The sequence below is a fragment of the Hemiscyllium ocellatum genome, chromosome 11 (genome assembly GCF_020745735.1).
Source record: "Hemiscyllium ocellatum isolate sHemOce1 chromosome 11, sHemOce1.pat.X.cur, whole genome shotgun sequence".
Taxonomy (NCBI): Eukaryota; Metazoa; Chordata; class Chondrichthyes; order Orectolobiformes; family Hemiscylliidae; genus Hemiscyllium; species Hemiscyllium ocellatum.
This window is the reverse complement of record NC_083411.1, coordinates 51,762,275-51,785,994: the sequence shown is the minus strand read 5'-3', so window position 1 is coordinate 51,785,994 and position 23,720 is coordinate 51,762,275. Positions and strand designations below refer to the sequence as shown.

Sequence of the window (23,720 nt, the reverse complement as noted above, 5' to 3'; positions counted from 1 at the left end):
CTGCCAGACCTGCTGATTTTTTCCAGGAATTTCTGTGTTTGTTTCAGATTTCCAGCATCTGTAGTATTTTGCTTTAGTTATGATGTGGAAGTGACAATGTTGGACTGGAGTGGACAATTTCAGAAGTCATACGATGTCAGGCTATAATCCAACAGGTTTATTTGAAATCAGAAGCTTTCAGAGCACTGCTCCTTCATCATCTGATGAAGAAGCTTGTGATTTCAAATAAATCTGTTGGAATATAACCTGACATTGTGACTTCTGAATTTGCTTTAGTTAGAATTGTGCTTTTATTATAAGCACTTACATGTATACATTTTTCAAATCTCATCAAAGTCTGAATTTGAAAGTAAGAGTACGATCATTTTCCTGTGTAACATTTTTGAATTTTCCATTTAATTTTAGGCTGGGATTTACTGGCTAAATTTAATGGATCATTACGTTACGGACTGGATTCTCGTTATAACAGCTCTCCTGCAACTCATCGGTCTCAGCTGGATCTATGGTCAGTCAATCATAAAAGAGACCAAAACAAATAAACATATTAAATTTAAAGTACTTTGTGAAAATTAAGGTTTCTTTAATAAAATCAGACCAAATGAATCAGATGCTGGCAGACGTGTATCAGAATTCACTTGCTCTTCCTGACAATGAAACCTAATTGGTTCCAGAAACCAGCATGAAACACACAACATCATTTTTTGCATCCTTCACTCAGGATCCACTTGTTTTTGCTGGATTTCAGCCAATTTTACTACAGTCATTGTCTTGTTAATTGCTGATACTTGTATTATTGCACAAATCCAAGATCACATAGGGAGTTTATCTTTCTGCTGTTAGATTGCTTCACAAATATGTGATGTACAAAGGTTCCTGACTGACCTTCAGTAGCAGTGATAATATTAGCAGCCAGCTTGCAGTTACTGTATGTTTGTTGTATGTAGTGAGGCAGCACAGAGCCCAGACTGTGTAAGTATGAGTTTTATAGCAATATAAGTACTTAAGACAATGAGACCATAAGACAGAGGAGTTGAAGTAGGCCATTCACCCCACTGATTTTGCGCCACCATTCAATGAGGTCATGGCTGATTTGACTATCCTTCACTGCACTTTCCTACCATTTCCCCACAATGTTTGATTCCTTTACTGATTTACAATCTATCTTACATGAATAGACTTATATACCTAGCCTCAACAGCACTCTGTGGTAAAAAGAATACCACTGCACTCTAAGAGCAAAAAGTCTTCCTCATCTCTGTCTTAAATATGTAACCTCTTGGTTCTCAGGAGATGCCTTCTGGTCCCAGACTCTAGCATAAGTGAAAACAGCCTCTATTCCTATATCTGATCAAGCACAATCGTTAACAATCATATACTTTTCAAAATAGATCGCCTCTTATTCCACGAAATTCAAAAGAGCTCAAGCCCAAACTACTTGAACACTCCTGAAAACAAAATCTCTCCATATCCGAAATTAATCTCATGAACCTTCTTTGGACTGCCTCCAAAGCCAATATATTTTTTTTGAGGGGGAGATGATGACCTGATGATATAATCGCTGGATTGTTAACCCAGGTACTGCCTTAGGGATCCAGGCTCGAATCCCATCATGGCAAATGGTGCAATTTGAATCATAAAATCTCTGCAATGTGGAAGCGGGCCATTTGGCCCAACGAGTGCACACCAACTCTTTGATGAGCATCCTACCCAGACCCAGACCCCTACCCTATCCCCGTAATCATGCATTTCCCATGCCTAACCAGCCTAGCCTGCACATCCGTGGACATTATAGAGGAAATTAGCACGGCCAGTCCAACCAAGCTGCATAACTTTGGACTGTGGGAGGAAACTGGAGCACCTGGAGGAAACCCATACAGACATGGGGAGAATGTGCAAAATCCACACAGACAGCCACCTGAGGCTGGATTTGAACCCAGGTCCGTGGTGCTGTGAGGCAACATTGCTCACCACTGAATCACTGTGCTGCCCCGTTTTATTGAATTCAATAAAAATCTAGAATTAAGAGTCCAATTATGACCTTGAATCAATGTCAATGATTGAAAAAACCCCTCTGGTTTGCTAATGTCCTTCAGGGAAAGAAACTGCTATCCTGACCTGGTCTGGACAACATGTGACTCTGGACACATAGCAGTATGGTTGACTCTTAACTGCTCTCTGGGATGGACGATAAATTCTACTGAGCCAGTGGCATCCTCATCCCATGGAGGAATAGAAACTGTTCCGAATATTCCAGCCATGGTCTCACTAGTGCCTTGAACATTTATAACAAAGCTTACCTATTTTTGTATTCTGTTTGCTTTGAAATAAAGGCCAACTATCCATTTTCCTTCCCTCATACCCATAAAATTTAAAGGCCAGGCTTTTCAGATTTATGCACAAGGAACCCCAAATCCTTCTGTGCTGCAGCTTTCTGCAGTCTTTTCAGTCAAATAATATTCAACTCCTCTATTCCTCCCGCCAAAGTGTATTACTCACATTTTTCCACTTTATATTCTACCTGGCTAGTTTTTGTTCTTTCACATAACCTGTTGTATCTCTCAATAGAATCTTTGTGTCATCCTCACCAAATGCCCTCCCACCTATTTTTGTGATCTGGAAACTTGGTGATTGTATATTTACTTTCTTCATTCCAGTCATAATCGAGGCCCTAGCTCTAATCTCTGTGATACAGTTACAGGTTGCCATCCTGAAAATGTCCCCACTTTGGGTGGCACAGTGGCCCAGTGGTTAGCACTGCTACCTCACAATAATTCTGTGTTGTTTTGTATCTTGAGGACCACAATAGCACAGAATTACTGAGCTGAAACCAATAGCTGAGTTCTGTAGCCATGAAGATGGCCTCAACCACGATCTTGGTTACAAGTCGTACTACATGTGACCCCATTACACTGTTCTGTACCTGTAAGATCTTCCTTACTGTCCAGTTTTGACACCATCACCTTGATAACTTATTATGATCTCTCTACCTTATTTAATGTGTACAGTTTTGGATTAGTACTTGTTACTTTGGTTAGACCCTCGGCGTGTGACTCTTATACCTACCATGTTATTCCAGTCATTTGGTTTGTCTCCAGAACTACCTTATTTTTAATATTTTGTAATTATCTCTCTTCCTTAATGAATCAGATTATAGATCATCCCTTCACCTGCTATTCAGCTGTTGACACTTTATTCACACCATCTGACACTCTTGATCACCTGCAGAGACCTATTATTCAGTCTGTCAACACTCCACTCACACCACTTGTATGATATTTTGATCTCTCTGATTATAAACTCTGTGTCTGTGTGCTTCTCTTTACTTCACCTGACGAAGGGGCAGTGCTCCGAAAGCATTTGATTTCAAATAAACCTTTTGGACTATAATGTGGTGCCATGTGACTTCTGACCTTGTCCACCCAGGCCAACACTGGCAGCTCCATGTGGTTACAACTTCATTAAAAGCCCGTTAAGTATCCATACAAACACTGTCAGTCTAGAACAACCCTACAGTGTTACTTATATTGATCCCAGACATAGCAGGCAGGCAGGGGGAAGGAGTGTCCTGCCTGATGGGTAGGGATCTAAAGGTTCTACTGCATAGTGTGGTGTTGAGGTGGGATTTCTTCTTACCCCTGGATTGGTAAGATCAGGGCATGACATGACAACCTGGTCCGAGGTTGCCACCTGGATCAGTGCAATCTCAGCCATCTGGAGGAATACCCAGCAGTGAAAGAAGGAAGTCAATGATCTTCTCCACTTTGCTAGTAAGTGCTACCATGTTTGTTATCTCACCCTCACTGTAACTCTCTTGCTATACCCACCTTCCACTGAGTCTCATGCCCTACCAATCTCACTACAGCTTGCAATCTGTCCCCCTCCGCTCACTCACACCTACCCAATCCCAGACACCATTAATCCTGCAGTCCCTCTGCACTGCTTGTTCACTCAGGATACCTCCCAGCTGCACCTACAGTAACAATTGGGACACGTCCTTTCATCTCCATTAATACCTGCCTCTGTCTCATTTCAGGAAGTAAGCAGCCCACAGTAGAGCAGAAAGACTCAAGCCAGGTGGTGGGCTGACCTTCATTCAGTTCCTAACCCCTTACGTGGAGTAAACACTAATGTTGACCACCCTGAGCAGCTGGTTGCCCATGTCTAAGCACATGGAATTGGTATCAGAGACTGCCCATGACTTACTGTGCCAGCACCCCATTATACCCTCCTTGATTTGACAGAGTCCTGTTGACAACCACAACAAGATTCCTTCCTTTGTGTCTGCACTAAATGGCAAGGAGCGACTGGAATAATATCCCTGGCTGAGGTAGCAAACACACAAAGGCAAAAGGCAAGGCAAGGGAGAGGTGTTGTGAGCATCCAGGCCAGCTCAGAATGAGTGAGAATTGGGACAGCAAGTGACCAGCCTGGAGATGCAGCCTGGGTTCATGCTTTTGGGTGTGCTGGCCGAGGCATTACAATGATAGTCACTGGGGCAGACTGTGGTGCAGTACTGAAGTGTAGAAATTTTCTGAGATGGCCCAGCAAGATATTAGAGACTGGCACATATCAGATCCAATACCATGAATGTAAAGTGTATGTGGCTGGCATCCTTGGAGTATTCTCTGAGACCTCAGTGCCTAATATTTAGGTCATTTGGAGCAGGTAACAAGCTGAATTCACGAGATCCCCACTCTAATCTCCAGGTCAAGTTTTCTCAATGTTGAGCTTGTTAGGTGAGTTTAAGATAGGAAGCTGAATATTAGTTAGGCGTGTTGTACCATTAGCTTGCTGCTTAATAGGGAATAATCCCATTAATTAGGAACTCATCACTGCTGAGTGACAGATTCAGCTCATTGCTTACTGAAAGAATAAAAAAAAATGGTCTTCCCGACATCAGAATTGCTACAGTTCTCATCCAATTCTCGAATAAACCTTGCCAAGCTCACATCATCCAGATCCCGACAAGGTACTGCTGTCGATCTTCTGTCAGCTCACCAATCCACTATCCATGGTCATACTGTACACCCAGCACAATGGGCTCTCAGGTTATTAAGGAGCCTCATGTGTGGTACTATATCAAATGTTTGAGCTGATCCAATATAACTGGATTTCTTTAGGAATCCAGCAGCACCCACATGCTACAGTTGCAACATATCACCTAAGTGGTCATCTCTATTGCATTTAACTCAATGGTGTATTTTATAAGTTTTAATTAATTACACTTATACCCCTGTTCTTTACATTGGAAACACCCCACTCTTTACCCTTCATTGGTTTCTATCAGTATTAATCGTATCCCTAACAAGTGATTTGTAATAAGATTAGAGAAAATTAGCCTATTTTTGCTGTTGTTCACATGTTTCTATATTTAGGGTTTGTTATGAACTCTTCACTTTCATATTTTACAAGTCCTTAGCAGAAATAGACCCATTCAGCCCCTCAAGCCTGCTCCACCATCAATATGGTCATGATTGATCTGTTTGTGTTTCAAATTCCAAGTTACCTTCATCGCCCAAGAAGAACTCATTCCAGGAAAAGCTTATGTTTCCAATTTGTGCTGGGATGGACAGACCCTTGTTCCTAAAATGGGAGAGAAAGATCAATCAGTTGGTGACAAGAATCAATTTCCTTATCCTGTTTGAAATCTGGAGCAATCCCTTCTCTGGGTTAACCTGTTCATCAGTGCCACCCTGTACAAGATGAACTTCAACAGTAAACAAGCTGCCCTAAAGACAGGACAGAGTGAGTGATGGTGTCTCTCTTCTTCCTTGTTGTTCACAGGGACAAACAGATTCATCAAGGACATTGAGATGATGATTGGGGAAAGGACTTGGCTCTTCTGGCTGTGGTGGAGAATGTGTTGGATTCTGATCTCTCCGTGTTTGCTGGTGGTAAGAAGCTGTTACACATTATTTTGATTTAAACTGAAAATACCCAATCTCTCATTCTGTTTCTGATTTAGTTTTGTATCTTATCCACATTCAGGCAGTCTTAATCTGGTCCTTGACAACATTTGCCCCACTAAGATATGGATCTGTTGAATACCCTGTCTGGTCAGGAGCACTGGGCTGGTGTATGACCATCTTCTGTATTATGTGGATCCCCATCATGGCTGTGGTGAGAGTTGTCCAAGCTGAGGGCCCCACCTTGTGGCAGGTGAGGGACGCTTTGAAATCTTTTAAAGATTAAGGAACAGAGAACATAAAATTAGGTTTTGGATCATGATAGATGCAATGCAAAGCATATTGTTTCAAAGTCAAAATGTCTTTTTGTTGTCCTTTCACTTATGCTCAGTTCAGTCCACCGTGATACCACCTTGGTTCAGGCACTAAAGCTGGAGTGGACTGGAAGTAGTATCTGTGAATGTTTGAATATACTACTAAAAGAAAGTGGATCGGTTAGCTCAGTTGGTTGGATGGGTGAGTTGGTGATGCTGAGTGATGCCAATCCCTGTACCAGCTGAGGTTACTGTGATGAACTCTCCTTCTGGAACTCTCCCCTTGATCCTCAGGTTAAACCACCATCAATCACCTCGCTCTCTGTTGAGAGAGCAGCCCTGTGATCTGATAGGACTATGGTTATTTCAATGTTACAAAAAAACATAATTTATCACATTTATGCAATTAAATCAAAGATAGGTTTTAAAATAATAAAAGAATTGCACTATTGGAACACATCACAAATATGAACATATCAGTGTGTTGCAATACCTTGGAAAATGCAGGTCACCTTAATTTAACAAATATAAACAAAAGGTCCACTAAACTCTATATTTTGTATTTCAGTCATGGATCACAGATTGTTAGGTTGATTTCATTAAATTCTCAATCAATTCATACACTATTTATGCACCTTACAAAGTTGGAGTTTGGACTGTTTCAAAACTATCTCTCAGTTTCAGAATGGTGTCTTCTGCATTGCAGATCTTTACGTTTGTCTGGTTGTAATAACAAGTAGTGGCATTAGGTGGTGGGATTCAGTAGTTTTCGAATAAAGTCCACGTGGAACATTTCCTGGTTTCAGTACAGGTTTGTCAAGATCAATCTCACATTTTGTTTCTTCATGCTTTCAATGAGAGAAAAGGCAGGGAGACAGTGAGTTTTGAGGAAGGAATTCCAAAGTCCCGTAATTCAGCAACTGAGGGGCCATCTACTAATGGTCAAACTATTTAAACAGCAAGGGTTCAAAATGCTTGATTTAGACAACCACACATGTCACAGAGATTTCCAGGAAAGGGTGAGCCAAGACCATGGAAAGATTTGGAAACAAGCAGGAGAATGTTAAACTTGAGTACTTACTTAAGCAGGAGCCAATATGAATTAGTGAGAAAGGAATGATCGATGATCAGGACTTGATGTAATTAAGAGCACAGATTTGAATTATTAAGTTCACAGAGGGTCGGATTTGGGAGGTCAGCTGAGTTGTTACTTGAATAGGAGAAAGTGAGGACTGCAGATGCTGGAGGTCAGAGTCAAGAGTGTGGTGCTGGAAAAGCACAGCTGGTCAGGCAGCATCCAAGGAGCAGAGAATTAATGTTTCGGGCTAAAGCCGTGATGAAGGGCTTTAGCCAAAAATGTCGATTCTCCTGCTCCTTGGATGCTGCCTGACCTGCTGTGCTTTTCCAACATCAAACTCTCGATTTGCTATTTGAATAGCCAAGTGCCAATGGCATGACTGCATGGGTGTGGATTTTTGAAACAGAGGATTTCTGTAACTACAGAGGAATCGAATCAGATTATGCAGGCAAAAATATATGGTTTTAGTGGTGTTATGAAAATGTTGTCAGAAGTTCATTTCAGCATCAAATACAGATCAAAACAAATCGTCACAAGTAGGGTGATAAAGAAAGTTTATGGCGTACTTGCCGTTATTGCTCAGGGAACTGAGTACAAGAATCAGGAGGTCATGTTACAGCTTTATAAGACTTTGCTTAGGCTGCATGACGACTATTGCGTTTAATTCTAGTCGCCACATTACAAGAAGGATGTGGAGGCTTTGGAGAGGGTGTAGAAGAGGTTTACCAGGATGAGGCTTGGATTAGAGGGTATGAGCTCTAAGGAGAGGCTAGAAAAACTCAGGTTGTTTTCTCTGGAGCGGCTGATAGAAGCCTACAAAATTATGAGATGGATAGATAGGGTTGACAGTCAGAATCTTTTCCCCCCCCACAGTTCAAAAATACTAAGAGAAGCATTTAAGGTGAGAGGGCCAAAGTTCAAAGGAGATGTGAGGGGCAAGTTTTTTTACACAAAGAGTGGCAGGAGTCTGGAACAGGCTGCCGGGGTGGGGGTGGAGGCAGATATGATAAAGGCATTTAGGAACTTTTAATTAAAGACATGAATATGCAAGGAATGAAGGGATGTGAACCAATGGCAGGCAGAAGAAAATAGTTTAATTTTGCATCATGTTCGGTACAATATTGTGGACTGAAGGATTAGTGTCTGTACCGTACTGTTCTATATAAGACCAAGGTTATGATTTGTCTGTCTCAACTACACAAAGTTCACAGAATCTGAGTTGTTATGGTGCAGAAAGAAGCCATTCAGCCCATCATGCCTGTACCAGCCCTCTGAATGCACAGAAGGCCTTAGTATTATTCCCCCGGCTTTTTCCCATAACCCTGGACATTATTCCCATTTCAGTGATTATCCAGCGCTGTCTCTAGTACACCGAATGATTCTGCAATAAAAGATCAAAACAATGGCACTTTTAAAAGGAGGATGACAGACAAAGGCAGTGACCACAGAGTCAGAGAAAGACTGACCCTGCTGTCTGACACAGCAGTGAATCTGCACTATCACTGCTTTTGCTGTTTGAGTTCATGTATCTCTGGACATTAGAGTGCATTTAGGAAAATTTAACAAACAGTGAAATTCACAGCTGACCTTAGAGGAACCTGTGTGGGTGAGCTCACAGCACAGGAACAGACATGTGCATAGTTTGTACTTGTAATCTTGCTGTAAATCTACAGTAGTGAATAGAGTGGATTCTTTCTTAATTATATCTTTTATTGAGATCGGTCTGTTGATTAAATTTTAAAAATATAAACCATAGGTACTAAGTTAGCATGGAGCAGTGTTTTTTTAAAGAGCAAAAAGATGGTGCTATTTTCTGGGTCTGTAGATTGTGAAGGAGCAACGATGACCTTTAGTTGAGTGAGGTGCTCTTCCTATCAGATGTGGGAGTTTAGGGAGCATTTCCATGTTACTGATGGTTACTTCTGCAGGAAGTGTCTTTGATTGTGAATCCTATCAGATCGCATGGTTTGGTTGGACCAGCAGTTAGAGGCAATAAGGAATTTACAAGAGCTAGGGAATATGACGGGTGGCAGTTATAGGAAGCGAGAAAAGCCGCAGAAACATTCAGGTAGATGGGTTAACTCCAGGAAAATTAGGATGGGTAGGCAGGTAGTACAGGAGTCTTCTGTGGCTGTCCCCATCTCACACAAGTATGCTGTTTTGGAAAATGTAGGGGGTGATGGACTTTCCGGGGAATGTAGCACGAACAGCCAAATTTCTGGTCCGGAGACTGGTTCTCAATGTAATGAGGGGTACGTCAGGTTCCAAGAGATCAATTGTGAGAGGGGACTTTCTAGTCAGAGGCATAGACAGACACTTCTGGGGCCAACAGTGAAAAATCAGAATGGTGTGTTGCCAGGATCAAGGATATGTTGGAGAGAGTGCCGAATGTTCTCAAGGGGGAGAGGGACCAGCAGGAGGTCATTGTACACTTTGGAACTAATGATATAGGAAGGGAAAAGGATGAGATTCTAAAGGGACAATATAGAAGCTTAGGCAGGAATTCAAGAGGAGGTTCTCTAGGGTAGCAATATGTGGAATAACCCTGGTACTACAAGCTAATGAGGGTATGAATAGAAGGAAAGAGCAGATGAATGTGTGGCTGAGGAGATAGTGCAGGGGAGAAGGGTTTACATTAATGGATCAATGAAATCTCTTCTGGGGTAGAAGTGACCTCCACAAGAAGGATGGATTGCACCTGAATTGGAAGGGGATGAATATACTGGCAGGGAAAATTGCTCGAGCTGCTCAGGAGGATTTAAACTAGTTAGGTGGGGGGGGGGGTGGGGTGGGGGGAATAGTGGGACCCAGGGAAATAGTGAAGAAAAAGATCAATTTGAGATTGGTTGGGAAAGGTGACTAGTTAAAGCAGGCAAGAACAAAGCAGAAAACAACTACAGGTTGGACTGATAAATTAAACTGTAATTATTTCAATTCAAGAGAGCTAACGGGGAAGGCATGGTTAGGAATATCGGACTGGGATGTCATTGCAATTACAGAGATGTGGCTCAGAGATGGACAGGATTGGCAGCTTAATGTTCCAGGATACAAATCCTATAGGAAGGATAGAAAGGGGGGCAAGAGAGGAGGGGGAGTGGCATTTTTGATAAAGGATAGCATAACTGCTCTACTGAGGCAGGATATTCCTGGGAGTACATCCAGGGACGTTATTTGGGAGGAATTGAGAAATAAGAAACGGATGATCACCTTATTGGGATTGTATTATAAACCCCACCAATAGTCAGTGGGAAATTAAGAAACAAATTTGTAAGGAGATCTCAGCTATCTGTAAGAATAATAGAGTTGGTATGGTAGGGGATTTTAACTTAGACTGGGACTGCCATCGTATCAAGGGTTTTGATGGAGAGGAATTTGTTAAGTGTGCTGAAAAAATCTTCTGATTCAGTATGTGGATGTACTGACTAGAGAGGTGCAAAACTTGACTTACTCTTGGGAAATAAGGCAGGGCAGGTGACTGAGGTGTCAGTGGGGGAGCACTTTGGGGCCAGCGACCATAATTCTATTCGTTTTAAAATAGTGATAGAAAAGAATAGACTGAATCTAAAAGTTGAAGTTCGAAATTGGAGAAAGGCCAATTTTGATGGTATTAGGCAAGAACTTTCAAAAGCTGATCGCGGGCAGATGTTTGCAGGTAAAGGTACAGCTGGAAAATGGGAAGTCTTCAGAAATGAGATAATGAGAATCCAGAAATAGTATATTCCCGTTAGGGTGAAAAGAAAGGTTGGTAGGTATAGGGAATGTTGATGACTACAGATGTTAAGGTTTTGGTTATGAAGAAGAAGAAAGCATATGTCAGGTATTGACAGCAGAGTTCGAAGGAATCCTTAGAGTATAGAGGCAGTAGGAGTATACTTAAGAGGGAAATCAGAAGGGCAAAAAGGGACATGAGATAGCAATGGCAAATAGGTTTAAGAAAAATCCAAAGGGATTTTATAAATACATTGAGGACAAAAGTGTAACTAGGGAGAGAATAGAGCCCCTCAATGATCAGCAAGGAGGCCTGTGTGTGGAGCTGCAGGAGATGGGGAAGATACTAAACAAGTATTTTACATCAGTGTTTACTGTGAAGAAGGACATGGAAGATATAGAATGTAGGGAAATAGATGGTGACATCTTGAAAAATGTCCATATTGAAGAAGAGGTGGTACTGGATGTCTTGAAATGCATAAAAGTGGATAAATTCCCAGGATCTAATCAAGTCTACCTAAGAACTCTGTGGGAAGCTAGAGAAATGATTGCTGAGATATTTGTATCATCGATAGTCACAGGTGAGGTGCTGGAAGACTGGAGGTTGGCTAACGTGGTGCCACTATTTAAGAAAGGTGGTAAGGACAAGCCACGGAACTATATTTCAGAGAGCCTGACATCGGTGGTGGGCAAGTTGTTGGAGGGAATCCTGAGGGACAGGATTTATATGTATTTGGAAAGGCAAGTACTGATTAGGGATAATTATAATGGCTTTGTGTGTGGGAAATCATGTCTCACAAACTTGATTGAGTTTTTTTGAAGAAGTAACAAAGCAGATTGATGAGGGCAGAGCGGTGGACGTGATCTATATGGACTTCAATAATGTGTTCAACAAGGTTCCTCATGGAATACTGATTAGCAAGGTTAGATCTCGTGGAATACAGGGAGAACTAGCTATTTGGATACGGAACTGGCTCAAAGGTAGAAGACAGAGGGTGGTGATGGAGAGTTGCTTTTCAGACTGGAGGCCTGTGACCAATGGTGTGCCACAAGGATCGGTGCATTTTGTCATTTATGTTTTGGTAAGGCAAATCAGAGCAGGACTTGTACACTTGTTGGGAAGGTCGTGGGGGAGTGGGGGTGGGGGGGGGTAGTGTGCTTTGCTGAACAAAGAGACCTTGAGGTACAGGTTCATAGTTCCTTGGACGTGGAGTCACAATTAGATAGGATAGTGAAGAAGGTGTCTTGAATGCTTTCCTTTATTGGTCACAGCATTGAAATAGGAGTTGGGAGGCCATGTTGTGGCTGCCCAGGACATTAGTTAGGCCACTTTTGGAATATCATATGCAATTCTGGTTTCCCTCCTATTGGAAGGATGTTGTGAAACTTGAAAAGGTTCAGAAAAAAATTACTATGATGTTGCCAGGGTTGGAGGATTGAGTTTCAGGGAGAGGCTGAATAGGCTGGGGCTGTTTTCCCTGGAGCGTTGGAGGCTGAAGGGTGACCTTCTCGAGATTTATAAAATCATGAGGGGCTTGGATAGGGTAAATAGACAAGGTCTTTTCCCTGGGGTGGAAGAGTCCAGAACTTTCAGGCGGAGGGTAATCCGTATTTTGAATGAGCTGCCAGAGGAAGTGGCAGAGGCTGGTACAATTGCAACATTTAAAAGGCATCTGGATGTGTCTATGATTAGGAAGGGTTTTGAGGGAAATGGGCCAAATGCCGGCAAATGGGACTAGATTAGGTTGGGATATCTGACCAGCATGGACGATTGGACTGAAGGGTCTGTTTCTGTGCTGTACATCTCTATGACTCTATTTGCTACTTTTGCAAATCAATCAAAACATCAAGGTCTAAACAGCACAGATTTAATGAGATTGAGCTAATTGTTCCTGTTTGCTCTGCCCAGACCTCTCATTATTTTGTGAACTTTAGTGAAATCCCCCTCAGCCTCTTCCTCTCCATGGCGTGAAATTCCACATTCTCTAATCAAAACCTGGCAGTTAATTGTCAATCAGCATTAGTGGGTGCATTCTCCACGGCAACATCTCTGCCAATCAGAATTCATTTAGCAACCAATCAATAGTCTCCTTTCAGATGACAGAATTTACTTTTCACCTTGAATTGGTTGGGATTCTTGCAAAATGTCCCAATAAATGCAGGACAAAAGGATTTGACAAAATGTGTCTTTTCTCAACAATACATCTAAAGGATTATTTGATAAACTATTCTGTCACCCTTATCATTAATGCTAGTCAGTCTACATCATTTGCTTCTCTGCAAGTATTTCTAATGTAAACAGTGTTCGGTTTTCGGGTTTTGCCCAATTCACCAAGAATTTCTGTTTTTCGTTTCTTAATTCAGCTTACACTGTGGTATCTCTTCCCAATGAAAAGCTGCTCTGTGACATCATTACAGGATACTAAACCCCTAGTGCAATGGTTAGGAGGTTGGTCTTTGAGGTTGTTGTAAACAGCAAGTTCTTACAGTCCTGCACTAGTAGGCAGGAGGGCCCATACAGTCTCCTCGTTTGCCATCCCACGCTTGTGTCCGGCCTACAACATTATAAGGTGTACGCAAAGCCTAGTGCATCAGTTAATATTCCCCTGCAATTGTGGGTTTGCGTGGTAAGGGGAGAACAGGAAGGCTCAGAAAAGGAGATGGCTGACTCTATCAATGAGACCAGCTCAAAGTCCCAGCCTATCCAGATATTCATTGCATTCCTGACCTTGCTGTTGAGTCTCCCTACTCTCCCTACTCTCCCTGGACCTTCGCTCCCATTTCCTGTCATGTGACCTCACTACTGGCTCCCCTGTGGAACTCCAGCACTTTGATTCTGGAGGTTGCTTCTGGTGCCAGCAGTGACCATTACTCCCTGTGGCACTGCTGGTCAGTCAGATTGGCAGGCAGTTTTGTTCAAGGAAAATGCACAAAATGGAGGATAAAAATCCCATATCCAACCATTTGATGCTCTGAGCAGCTTGAAGTGACTCTGGCACAGCCATAACCTGTACGGATACATTCCCCACCAAGTCTTCGGGTTGTCGGACAGGAAACCTTGCTATCCGAAAAATCCTGGTCATTGTCTTTATAATTTGTAGGTTAATTGACTGGCTACTGGTGCTCATGTTTCCCGTCTTCCACCTTAAGTGAATCCATGCTTCTCCATAGCACTGTGGCTTAAACCACACCAGGCCTTGTTCATCTGCCAGCCCTGTCCTTGTTGATCACTATGAGACGCTAATCCAACATCACACTTTTAAAATTTTCACCCCTGTATCATTGAGCAAATCCTCTCTCTCGTACCCTCCTCCAACTGTGTGAACCATCAAAATACCTGCACTCCTACAATTCTGACATTTGTTACAACACTCAGTATTTCACTCACTCTCCCATTGGTAACTGTGCATTCAGCAGGGTTAACCTTAAACATTGGAATTGCCTCCCTAAACCTCTTCATCTCACCATGTCTCTGACCTTTAACATTTAATGAATTGCACTAAGGTCATTGCATCAAACTGATTGTCTGTGAAAAGTCCATTTCTTTCAGTGTGTCTCACTGCCAGTGCACAACAGGATCAATTGAAGTGTCTGGATGAAAGTATAATCTTTGTCATGAAATATTGTTTGCTATAGTGTGAATTATCAGGTGTCGGAATAATCTGATTGGGAACCAGATTTCTTTTCCACTTAACAGTGGGTGAAAATCCAACAGAAATGATCAAACATTTTACATTTCCATTCACAGAAAATATCTGCTGCTTGCACATCAGCCCTGATTGGGGTCCCTACTTGGAACAACACAGAGGGGAAAGATACAGGAAGAAGCCTGACTCTACAGAAGACCCAAACTGTGTGCACCTTCTGGTCATTCCTGAGAAGTAACAACGCAAAGGAAAATTCCTGTTCAATTGGTAAACATTGGTCCTGAAATTCCACAGCCATTCTGGAGTACAATCAGTGTCACTTCATTGAGTGCTCCCTTGATCAGTCAGCACCTCAGCCAAGACCCAGGGATAAGATTTGCTGAAGTTTCCTGTGCCCACTGTAAACATGGGCATCAATTTGGGGCAGGATGGGGCTGCTGAGAATTACTGAGCATTCAAGTTCCTGCATCATGAGTGTTCAGTCATGTTCCTCCCTGCGTCCTGGTGATAATACACAGGATTCCAGTCTCTGTACATTGTGGACATTAGCTCCTGCTCTCACAGCCCCCACTTACAGTCTGCACTGCCTGGGTTCCCACCAATTAACTACAGGATGAGGGAAGATTTGATGCAGCGGAATCTGATTCAAAATGATATTAGTCATAGAAGGTGCAGAAAGGGTTAATGCTGAGGATTGCATTAAGAACGGCCATATCAATATCATCATTCTGATTTGGGTGGAAGAATAGTAGCTTGATTAATAAAACCTACCACTGAAATCCTCTTTACAGTCTCTGTGACAATGTCTACCATATCAGTGGAATATGTACCTATTGCTAACATGTAATAAATGACACATTGGTTAAGCCTGTGCTTGTTGGAGGACCAAGTGTTTTTCCTCGACCACACTTGATAAAATGAGCCCTGCAAATCCCTGCCAGGAAGGATATGTTGGCAGTGAACCTGCCTTGATGGTTTGATAGTATGAGCAATCTCTAACATGATGAGCAGTGGTGCAGGTTCCGGTGAGCTTTGAAGGTATCTTCAGGTATAACTTTAAGATGATAAACGCATCGCAATTTTTGACAAGACAAAATCAACAGAGTGAGATTCATCTGGTAGAACACATTAAAGTGATTGGGATTGTCTTTAACCCCACATGTAGCTCTGAAGAGAATGGGAAATGTCTACTGGGCAGCACGGTGGTTCAGTGGCTAGCATTGCTGCCTCACGGCGCCAGGGACCCGGGTTCAATTCCTGCCTTGGGCAACTGTCTGTGTGGAGTTTGCACATTTTCCCTGTGTCTGCATGGGTTTCCTCCGGGTGCTCCGGTTTCCTCTCACAGTCCAAAGATGTGCAGGTTAGGAGAATTGGCCTTGCTAAATTGCCAGTAGTGTGAGGTGCATTAGTCAGGGGTGAATGTAGGGGAATGGGTCTGGGTGGGTTTCTCTTTGGAGGGTCAGTGTGGACTTGTTGGGCCGAAGGGCCTGTTTCCACACCGTAGTGAATTTAATCCAATCTAAAAGAAGGGGGACCCATTCATTACACTTGCAAACAAGGTGTGAATCATCTATTTTGACAACATAAGCATGAGAAAATCCTCCTGCACAGCTATACACAGTAGCAGCTTTGTTATACAGCAACATACAAGGTGGCACGGTGGCACAGTGGTTAGCACTGCTGCCTCACAGCGCCAGAAACCCGGGTTCAATTCCCACCTCAGGTGACTGACTGTGAGGAGTTTGCACATTTCCCCGTGTCTGCGTGGGTTTGCTCCGGGTGCTCCGGTTTCCTCCCACAATCCAAAGATGTGCAGGTCAGGTGAATTGGCCATGCTAAATTGCCCATAGTGTTAGGTAAGGGCCAAATGTAGGGGTATGGGTGGGTTTTGCTTCGGCGGGTCGGTGTGGACTTGTTGGCCCGAAGGGCCTGTTTCCACACTGTAAGTAATCTAATCTAAAAAAAAAACAAATCCTTTAAGATAAGGAGACATTAAGATTTTGTATCATTAAATGAAAAGGAAGCTAAATAATCATATGAGGAAGACAAGGCAGCAGTAATAGTACTGTCAGCAAGATGTCATTTCAGAAATGGGCCAAATAGTACATAAAATTGGCACCTTGCCAATAACTGTTCTTAAGATATTGATTTTGCCTCCAAACTAGATACTTAATCAGAAACCGAACAAATACACTTTTATATTCAATGATCTAATGTACCAAGTTGCTCATAAAAGTTGCATCAGATACACTTGATGAAATTCTGCAAGGTTTTAAAAATCACTGTCCAACAAATTAAATTCTTGAAAACACAATATTTATCAGGTGTTCAGCTTCCAGAGAAATCTATGAGTAATTTATTTAGTGATCTCTACATAGTAGTGGAAAAATATGACTATGAAGCCTTGAAATCACCCTTCATTGGAGATAGAATTATTGATGGATTACTGGTAAGTCTTTTTCAGTTTTGTTGTGGTCCAAAGAAAATTTTCAAGAAAGCCATTTAGATGGTGAGAGAAGCAAAAATCTGGAAGCAAAACAGATCAACATAAGACAGGAGGATCAACCTTACCACAAGATGTCAGCAGATTCTCTTCAGCTCCTGTGGTTCAAAAATCCTAAAGACAGTAGAATAACCAGTAGAGATTTGGCCAGACAGCAGATACTAGGAGTGAATGTCAATGCATTGGAGAAAGCAAACTTCACAGGCACAGACAGTATCCTCTTCCTACTTTTCCCTTTGAGCATTTTAGTCCTAAGAACTATATCTGACTTCTTCTTGAATACACTGAATGGTTTGATTTCAATCACTGTCAGTGGCAAAGAATTCCACAGGCTCACCACTCTCTGAGTGAAGAAGTTTCTCTTCATCTAATTCCTAAATGACCTCGTCTGTATTCTCAGATTGTGAGCCCTGGTTCTGGATTTCTTGGTCATTGGGAACATCCTTCCTGAATTTACCCTGTCTAATCCTGTTAGCATTTTATAGGTTTCTATCAGATATCCACTCAGCCTTCTAAACGATGGTGAATATAGTCCTAATCAATCCACTTTCTCTTCATATATCAGTCCTGTCATCCCAGGAATAGTCTAGTTGCAGTCTTTGTTGCAGTCCCTCCATAATTATTCCAGCAATCCATGAATCAGTCTATGAACCCATCCGTCTATGAATACATCTATGAATTCACCTGTCATTGAATCTGACCATCCAATCATGAATCCAACCAACTGTCTACCAAGTCCATCTGCCTGGAAATTTGGCCCACTTTCTGAGAATCAATCAGTACATTATTTCATGCACCTATCTGCGAATCCATCCTTAAATCTGTGTTTCCCTCCATGAATCTAGCTGGCGATCCATCCACACCTTTGTGAATCTTTCCATCTGTATATCTGCCCATAAATCCATCACATCATTGTTCTGTCTGTATGTGAATTCATCCATCGATCTGTTCATCTGTGAATCTACCCATGAATCCATCCCTCATCCCATACAGTTTTGATGTGGACGGTCAAACTACCAGTTTATCTGACTGGCTTAGCAGAAACCACCCTATCACACAACTGAAACCGGGCTGTTTGAGCCCTTTTTACATATGCAGTTTTGACTTCTGATATCAATTGCTGTTTTACAAGAACTGTAATTCCAAACTTTAGCAGTGAAAAAGCCTTCTCTCCATCTCTATCTCTCCCAAAAGTCTCTTATTCAGAAAAACAAATTGCAGACTTAGTCAGCCATGGTGGACTAATTCTCTGAGCATGCCAAATACCACTGCACTCTTAATTGCCATCCACCTGTATCCCAACTCAGAAAAAGAATTGCAGTAAGATTAACCAAATGAAGATTCCCAATTTGGTTCTTGACCAATTGGACTCTAAGTCATGTGAACTAATACCAATGTAATAACTTTTCATGAAATTCAATTTGCAACTATTTTTCTTTCTCTATCCTTCTTCACTGTATTTGTGTGTGTGAATGAAGTAGCAGAGTTTGTTCCTCCATGTTTTGCATGTTTATTAATAAACCCCATCTTAAAGATTTTGCTTTGGGTTTATTTCCAAGATTGAAACTCAAAAAATAAAGGTACAGTTTGGGCAGCGTGTTGTGGACTTCAAAACTGGACAAAAAGGGAAATCATTACTCAAACGATACCTGTCTCCAAATCAAGAGGGGAAAAGCAACCATAATTTTAATTCACCCCCATTCCTCCATAATCTTTTGATCTTCAAGTTTTCCATTTATTTAGTGTACACTCACATGCACACAGCATACTTCTCCGACTGCCTCTTCTGACAGCTCACTCACCCCATTCTCACAAGCTTGGATCCTGCTCTCCTTGGATCATTGGATTGGATCATACCCTCTGACCATCTCCCCATTCAGGGTCCTCCTTGCCAATTTATTCCCAAAGAGTTAATCACTCTGGCAAATCCCTGCTGGGTCACTTAGCACAAAACTGGCCATTCACAAGCAGCCGTGTTGCTTCTTCTGTTCTATATCAGTACCCCTTACATTACTGCCCATTTACTCTATGACCTCCTCAAAACTTTCTACAAGTTTGGTCAAACAAACTTTTCCCTTTGACATTCAAGCCAACTATTCATAGCTACTCTATATGTCCTGCTCTTCTTTCTCTACTGAGGATTCCATTATTTATTCTTGCACTGATGCAAATGGATTGATTTATCATTGCTTGAAAGGGGTTAGGAAGATTTACAAGAATGTTGGTAGGGTTGGAGGGTTTGAGCTATAGGGAAAGGCTGAATAGGCTGGGGCTGCTTTTCCTGGAGTGTCAAAGGCGGAGGGGTGACCTTCTAGAGATTTATAAAATTACGAGGGGCATGGATAGGATAAATAGTGTTGGGATCCATTATTAAGGTTAGGTAGTGTAAGAAATTTATTGTTAGGTAGTGCTCACGTAAGGTAGTATTAGCAAGTCTGGAACTTGTTGTTTAGCTTCACTAGACAACAGTAAGCCATTATGTTACACTAAGAACAGACTGAAAAGCTAATGGCATAGCCTGAAGAGGCCCCAGGGAGGGTGGAGATAACAGGACATGGGAGCTGTGTTAAATGCACGTAGCTCAAACTGAGGCAATAGAATGTTATCAGGTGAGAACCAATGACATACCAAAATTCTGCATTTTACAAATAAGGATGTAACTCTGGAATGTGAGAGGACAAAGGATAGACAAATTAAAATATAGTCAGAACGCACCTTCTCCAGTGAGCTAGAAACCCTCACTGTACTGTGTACGATTCTCTCTCATTAAACCTGTTTATACTTTAATCAGACCCGGTGTCTCTCTCCTCCAAATGAACACGGGGACAGAAGTTGTCCCAACAGAGATAGTGACCCGCGCGGGAGGTAGGGAGTAGAGACACGCTTGTTGGCAGGGATTGAGAGCTCGCGCATGGCCGGCCACTCCTAAACGGGCTCGGAGACGCCTTTATACAAAGATCTCCAGTAGGGGTTTGAATACACTAAATTCTTATTTTGTTTGGTGTCTCACAACTCTTTGCCAACCGAATTTCTGGGCTTGTCAGCCCAAGAGAGAATCGAACGTTTTGTTTCACTGTTAACGAAAGTCTCTGGGTGAAGGATCGAAAGTCCTAGAGTGAGTAAGTAGAGTGAACCGGTGATCAAGAGTGGTGAGTTTTTTGGATGCAGCGCTGCGAAGTTTTGGTGAAGAGATAGTTTTGGGTAAAGCGGATACTTCCCCTGCGCTTTGGACTGGGTTGGGGTATAAAGGATGCTTCCCTGTGCTGACGAATTTGGGTAAAGCGTATGCTTCCCCCCGCGCTGACGAATTTGGGTAAAGCGTATACTTCCCCCCGCGCTGACGAATTTGGGTAAAGCGTATGCTTCCCCCCGCGCTGACGAATTTGGGGTAAAGTGTATACTTCCCCTGACCAGAGGACAGTGTTGACTGGAACAGGCTTTGTCAGGAGTCGAATTACAAGGATTTGAGAACCCGATTTCTGGACCGTATTTCAGTAGCCGGCCGTCCCGCAATATAATGGAAGTATTTAATAGGGGCTCACGAACCCCGACGCACATAAGTTGAATTCCTAGAGTAGGGGGGCATTGGGCAAGGAGAGAGACAAAGACAGAGGACAGGGGACAGAGACAGACACAGAGTTACGGACAGAGCGACTGTGTGTGTGGTGAGAGGGAGTCTGTTTATGAGAAAGATAGAGTCTCTGGGTGTGTAAAAATCTGTGTGTGTGTATAAGTATTTCTGTGTTTGTAAAAGTCTGTGTGAGAAAAAAGTTTCTATGTGTGGAAGTCTGTGAAAACGTCTGTATTGTTGCCCAGAGAGAGAGAGAGAGAGAGAGAGAGACTTGCAAAAGGCTGCTCAACTAACAGGCAGTTTAACACTTTGTGCTCTGGCTTGAATTCATCTGTTTGATAGTGATTGAATGTTTAAGTCTTGTCACGTAGGGCGTAAGTCCCGGGACTGTTTTGGATGTGATTGTTATGGTTGTTTAACATGATTTAGATGCATCTGTTTGTTTGGTGATTAAATTCTTGTTTTTTGTTTCTAGAGCTTGAGTTCTGGACTACTGTTTAAAGTGATTTCTTTTTATGTGAACTTAACATGATTTTTTAAGGCTAATAACTCCTGTTCTTTTATGAGTCATGACTCCCTAACTACTTTTCTTACTAACCTCTTTTATTTTTACATAAAAGCAATATATGAAGGACAGTCGAAGTTTCGTTCGACAGTGGGTAGTTGTAAAAACGAAAACTTCCATGGTTATTATCTGTGACCTTGGATTCGACCATTGTGCATGCGTTAGAGTTTTTAACTTGAATTGAATTGATGTAAGACAGCTCTGATTATTTTTACGACCTAAAGTATTGTAATTGAGAAATGATTGGTCAGGAGTACATAAGAAAACTAATTTTGGATCTAAATTAGGGTACTAAATCTGGACGATTACAGTGGATTTCAAAATTGGGAACTGTATGCATTTACATTTTAAATATTAAACACTGAATAAATGGACGTAAATATATAAATATGTTTACAAGTTAGGAACAGGCCTTAAAGTTAGTCAAGCATGAATTGATAAATTGGTGTTTGAGCATATGGAAGATAGGAACATTGGAAATTTCTTAAAAGAAAGAAACAGGGAAGAACATAACGACTTGTCCCCTTGGGAAGTGTTGATAGGGGACAAGGAGATTGGGTTTGTGTGTGACCCCCTCACCAGTGGGAGGTCGGAACATTTAAAAGGAAATGACGGTCCTGGTTGAGAATCCGATAGGATTGTCAGAACAAGTTAATTTATTTTTGAGGCCCAGTCTGTATTTGTGTGGCTGAGTTAATGTCTATTTAGAATATACGATTTACTGGGGGGAGAAAGGAGACTTATATGGGGATGCTGGATAGGGAAGATACGGAAGATAGAAGGGTGAAGTGGGATAAAACATTAAATGAATTGTTAGGAGGGGCACAGAAAGTGTTTTGTAAAGAGAGAAGGACGAGTGACAGGAGCAGAACGCGTAAATGATGGTAGCTGCGGTTGATGTGGTAATTAGGAGAAGAATGCAACCAAAAGTGAGCAACCGGAGCAGGAGCGAGTGATAGCATGTAGGGCAGAGAAGAAAGGGGATAGGGAGAGACAAGGAGGAGCATTTGATAGAGAGTTTGAGCGACAGGGGCAGAGACGAAGGTCTCCACAGGCAGGATGGTTATTGTGGAAGGACATTTGATACTGAAACAAGATTGGTGGTCAGGATTTTGAAGGGAGGCGCACACAGGGAGACAGTGTTAGAGGGGCCACGGAAGAAGGGATAACGGATGAACAGGGGACACCACATGGGAATGAACGCGATGTGGGCAACCCGGTCAGCCGGGAGGATGCCATTATGCACCTTATTGAGTTACAAGACCGCGCAAGTGCGGCCGAGAAAGGTGAGTGGGAGAGCAAGGGGGCGGTGGCCCAGACGATTTGTGTGGGGACGTCGCAGCATCGACTTTGGAGATCTGCAGGCGGAGAGGTAGTGGCGCCCCGGTCCCTGCTCCCTACACTATTTGCTGAACTCCATGGGCCGACGCATGTGGCACTGACTAAGGTCCTCCTGGCAGTGCGGGCTCATTGGTGGGCTCCCAAGCCACGGAAACAATTGGAAAATCTGAGAGCAAAGTGTAAGATTTGCAATGAGCATAACGCTCGCAAAGTTCTTCCTCACCCACTACTTACTTTCAACGCCCCTCGGCCCGTGGCAGGAAATCTGCATGGACTTCACTGACATGGGGGCCAAGTGGCGCACGCCAGACCACTACAGGTTCCTCCTGGTGATTGTGGACCATTTTTCCCGGTGGGTGGAGGCGACGCCAAAGAAGGAGGATGGGGAGGTAGTGGCCAACTGGCTGCGAAATGAGTTGATCCCCAGACATGGGGTACCCAGACTCGTTTGTACCGATAACGGCACCCACTTTAAGAACGAAACCTAGCCCGTGTGGAGGCGGCGTGGGAATAAGCCATAGGTTGGCAGTGTATACCATCCAGAAAGCCAGGGCTTAGTTGAGCGGGCGAATATGACCCTGAAGGACAAGATAGCGAAGGTCCTGGCGGGGACCTCCATGACTTGGGTACAAGCACTGCCCCTGGCTCTTATGTCCATGCGCCAGGAGAAGTGCGGAGACACCTTCCTTTCCCCTCATGAGATTCTGACCGGTAGATCCATGCCGACCTCGCTTATCACCCCGGTGGGAGGACACCTGGGACTTTCATGAACCAGGGCATGACCCAGTACATGCAGGGTCTTGCACGAGATGGTTAAGCTAGTCAGGCAACAGGTGATCGATGCTCGGGAAAAGGAGACTGGTTCAATGGCACCGCTCTCGGTGGGGGAGGAAGTTTACCTCCGGCACCCAGGCAGGACATCCTGGAGTGAGCAGAGGTGGCAAAGGCCATTCCGAGTCACCAAAGTGGCTAACAACACCCTGAGGGTGGACAGGGAGGGGGACAATAACTGGCACCACTTTTCACACTGTTCCAGATCTCCAAAAGGACAATCACTGGCGGAGGCGCTCCCGGAGAGGAGACGGAG

The 23,720-nt window shown here is 42.9% G+C and overlaps 1 protein-coding gene across 1 annotated transcript in view; it reads left to right on the top strand.

Moving 5' to 3' along the window:
- The window catches only part of LOC132819984 (sodium- and chloride-dependent neutral and basic amino acid transporter B(0+)-like), a 60,118-nt gene extending 36,997 nt beyond the window's left edge, over positions 1–23,121 (top strand). Inside the window, exons 12-15 of the mRNA XM_060831918.1 lie at positions 406–505; positions 5,785–5,894; positions 5,989–6,159; positions 22,894–23,121. Coding sequence (XP_060687901.1) covers positions 406–505; positions 5,785–5,894; positions 5,989–6,159; positions 22,894–23,121 — 609 coding nt within the window. The remainder of the gene's footprint in view (positions 1–405; positions 506–5,784; positions 5,895–5,988; positions 6,160–22,893) is intronic.
- The last annotated feature ends 599 nt before the right edge of the window (positions 23,122–23,720 follow it).